Source organism: Wyeomyia smithii, chromosome 2, assembly GCF_029784165.1.
Source record: "Wyeomyia smithii strain HCP4-BCI-WySm-NY-G18 chromosome 2, ASM2978416v1, whole genome shotgun sequence".
Taxonomy (NCBI): domain Eukaryota; kingdom Metazoa; phylum Arthropoda; class Insecta; order Diptera; family Culicidae; genus Wyeomyia; species Wyeomyia smithii.
The window spans coordinates 23,755,258-23,758,819 of record NC_073695.1 but is presented as its reverse complement, the minus strand read 5'-3'; the positions used below and the strand labels follow the sequence as shown (position 1 = coordinate 23,758,819).

Genomic DNA, 3,562 nt, shown 5'->3' with positions numbered 1-3,562 from the left:
ATTGATGTATTGGCTTTATAATGGAAAGTAACTTCATTCTATGCGATGATCCACGCGCGTGAGGGGTGAGTCTCAGGCAGAGAGAAAAAAAAGCATGTAGGGAAAAACCCTGTTTGACGATTATTAACTTCGCTAAGCGCGCGCGAAACCGAAGGGGAGTGTCTTCGTGGTATTATTGGTAGAGAGCCGTGAGGATATGATTGAGAGTTTTTGCACTTGTTGTTTGCTTGTTGGTCGGAACGGAACAGGCCGGACGGCGGCGGCGGTAGGGGGAAAACAGTGATCTATTGTGAAGCGATTAGATTTAGATTATACTGTTAGGCGGATGCGTGTGCACAGAGGGATCGGCAATTTGTCACGTGGGCTGAACCGCTAGAGTCTTTACGCTACTAGGCGCTTCGGTGGTGTCATCAGGTTGCAAGCTGCGGTTTTCGGGTGTCCTGCCCGTACGCTCGGTGTTCTCAGGTTTACAGAGGGATTAGCACTTTAGGGAGTAGGGAACCTGTTGGAAGTGTGAACACGTGTCACAGTAAAAGACCGCAAGTTTGGTTTTAATTGTTACTAATGTTCGTTCGTTATTTGACTATATATTTTCTACAAAAATAAAACGAGTCGAATCTTTTCGAGCGGCCCTCTGGGCCGAACGAAAAGATATCACATTGAAAGCTGCTGCAGTTGGGCAGTCTTTTTCTCTTGATTGGTACCCTGACTTCCAGTGAAAGCGAACCTCAGAAGTCATTTCTATGCATGCAACTATTTAGTAGTGCTTGTAGAGGTCTGGCTTGCTATAGTGCTGAACTTCGCTGTGGCTGTCAGGATGGCTTCCAGCTTTGGCGTACGCTTCCACTAGAGCTTTCGGTAGTGGCGGAGGTGTGGGGATATGAGATCCATGAGCCTGGAAACCATTTTCATCGGCAGTGTAGCTCACAGATACGGGGACACCATGCGGGTCGACGTAAGAGTACGATCCGTGAACAACGTTGGTCTCGTGATCCTTGCCCGCTCCAGCATTCTTCACGTATCCCTGCTCCTGGACGGAAATTCCATTGCCTGACTCGTAACCATGCTTGAAACTTCCATCATGCCCGTGATAGGATTCACTGTGGACAATCGGAATGTGTTTGTGTTCCACATGATGATACTCAATGGCTAAGACTGTGGCCAGCAGGGTAGACAATGTGATGAACTGAAACACGACAGAAACGATTGCACTTCAAGATTAGATTCTTCTGAAAACACAACCCTCTATTCAAACTTACAAGTTTCATTTTTACAGCTGGGCTTAAGGTACGGGTGAAATGTAACGAATTGATCGGTTAAAACTTAACTGGTGCAGTGTCCGCTGCCCGCATTACTATTTATACGTGGAATGTTGCGATCGGGTGAAAAACTTAATTCGTTTCGGCCACTAATACATCTATCGAACTGCACTAGACAAACATCCTATACCCGAATCATCCACCCTCAGATGGTATGTATGATATTTTTTCTCGATTGCCACTCGAGAGCACATATGATGCCGCACGCTTGCTGCCCCTCGAATTTCCACCGGCAAATATCGTACTTTGAAACGCCACCCAATCAGCGCACAAGGCGGCGGCGGACACCTTGCCACTTGTGAGTTATTGTGATTGCCTGGTCTGTTATTCTTTACCATCGCGCTCAACCTGAAGTGCACCTTTTCCAGCGGTCAATTACCAGCCCCCAAAAATGATGAGTTTGGGTCAAACATATAAAAAAGATTGGTGACCAAATTGCCCAGTTCAGTAGTAAATTTGCTCGTGTTCATCTGACCGCGTACGCGCCAGTATCAAATCAATCTCGTCATGACCTGCATGCTCTCGTGTGGAGCTCACGTTACGTCACACGGCAGACATAAATTCTTATCCAGGCAATCACTCTGATTGATTTGCTGCTCATTATTCACTCGCAACAATTATCTTGCACGAAACAAGCGGGCCAAATAAAAATCTACAAGGTTGCTGGAAATGCTATATCTTGGTCAAATCTATTAACATTTACTCAAACCAGGCGACGCGTCGAGAAAATCGCACAGAAAATCGATATCGGGCTCGCCATCGCACCGAAAAAGGCGCGACTCTTTTTTCCTCTTGGTGATGAGTTTTAACAATCCATTAATAATTACTTTCGCCAATCGGCAGCCACCTTGTCGTCTGTCGACCAATTTAAAGCTAGCGCTTTAACAAGGTAATTAACGGCATTGAGCGACACTCGGAATGAAACTGCACCAATCGATCGTTCATCGGTTTTGCAAATAAATCTTTCACACCTTGCTGTCATTATTCATAATTTAGTCGATTTTCTTCTAAGAATAATCCTTGGTATTTGCCGTAACAGGTGCATTATGTTGCGTTGGACCAATGAACGAATTGTTGGAATGTGAGAAAATGGGTTAAACCTTTGTACATTTGAAATGGAAACATTGCTTTCAAGTCCTTGGTCGTTGGACGATGACCTACACGATCCACCAGTGCCGGTGCAAAAAACCACAAACGATAGAATCTGTCACGTGGAAAATTTAGATTTTATGAAGAAACAAAATAAGTTTACCTGTCGACTTTATAATCGAGACAAGGCTGCAATTTAAATAATTTCAGTTCATCTTTTCGGGTATAGTTAAGTAAAGGTGATGTTCAATGCGTCACCAATTACTTATTTATTCGTTTTTTATCGTTTGACGACATACTGAGAGATTTTTACAAACACGGTGCAAAATGCATTGACAGACGATTTATTGCACCGACCGTATTTCAATAAGCACATGAAAATGAACAAAAAATGGAGTAAACACCACTGTGCACGGTGGGGCGACTTCATACAAAGGCTGGCCAAGCAAAAAAAATTCCGATAAATTGCGGTAAAAACATGGTATTCACATGATTTTGGGGTGCTGAAAACGAATTTGGCATCCATTTTTTATTTGGGGCCGTCCATAAAGCACGTAATCCAATTTTTAATGATATTATTTTTTATTAAATAGTATTATATGATCTTTAACCATAAGCAACGCAGCTGGGTATCCTCCTAACTTAAAAAAAGATTACGTAGTTTTTGGGCGACCCCTCAAATAAACCAAATTTACTAAAATAAAAAAAGGTGATACAAACTAATTACAAATCACATACAGCTCTCCCTGATTCAACAATTGTTTTCTTAAATAGAAATAAGACTTCACTTGGTAGTTTTTTACAATTACTTTCAACCTTTTTAAAATAAGTGCTAACTACTTGATGTGTGTAAAAAATAAGATGATTGAATTTATCATGATTAGTATTTTTTCGATTATTTTTGCGAGTGAAATGTTCTCAGGCATATTTATTTATTTAGTTACTCTTCTCTTGAGCCTCTTCGGTCATCTTCTTATAGATAGTATTGCGGTTTGATTTATATTGCTGACCTGAAACATCGATTTGGTCTAACCCGATTGTTTTTCTTGGTGGCTTCATATTGTGTTTTGAACCCAGATTTCCGTAAGTGCCTGAATCCCAGCCGATATGAAATATAAATCATGCACTCAAAAGCGTGGAGCAAAAATTGTATT

At 41.8% G+C, this 3,562-nt stretch overlaps 1 protein-coding gene across 1 annotated transcript; it reads right to left on the bottom strand.

Moving 5' to 3' along the window:
* Positions 1 to 544: 544 nt before the first annotated feature.
* On the bottom strand, positions 545 to 1,324 carry LOC129723499 (endocuticle structural glycoprotein SgAbd-2-like). The gene is made up of 2 exons (XM_055677754.1): positions 1,260 to 1,324; positions 545 to 1,186 (listed from the first exon to the last, which is right to left on the bottom strand). The coding sequence occupies exons 1-2, from the start codon at positions 1,266 to 1,268 to the stop codon at positions 758 to 760; spliced, it is 438 nt and encodes a 145-aa protein (XP_055533729.1). The 5' UTR covers positions 1,269 to 1,324; the 3' UTR covers positions 545 to 757.
* Between the last annotated feature and the right edge of the window lie 2,238 nt (positions 1,325 to 3,562).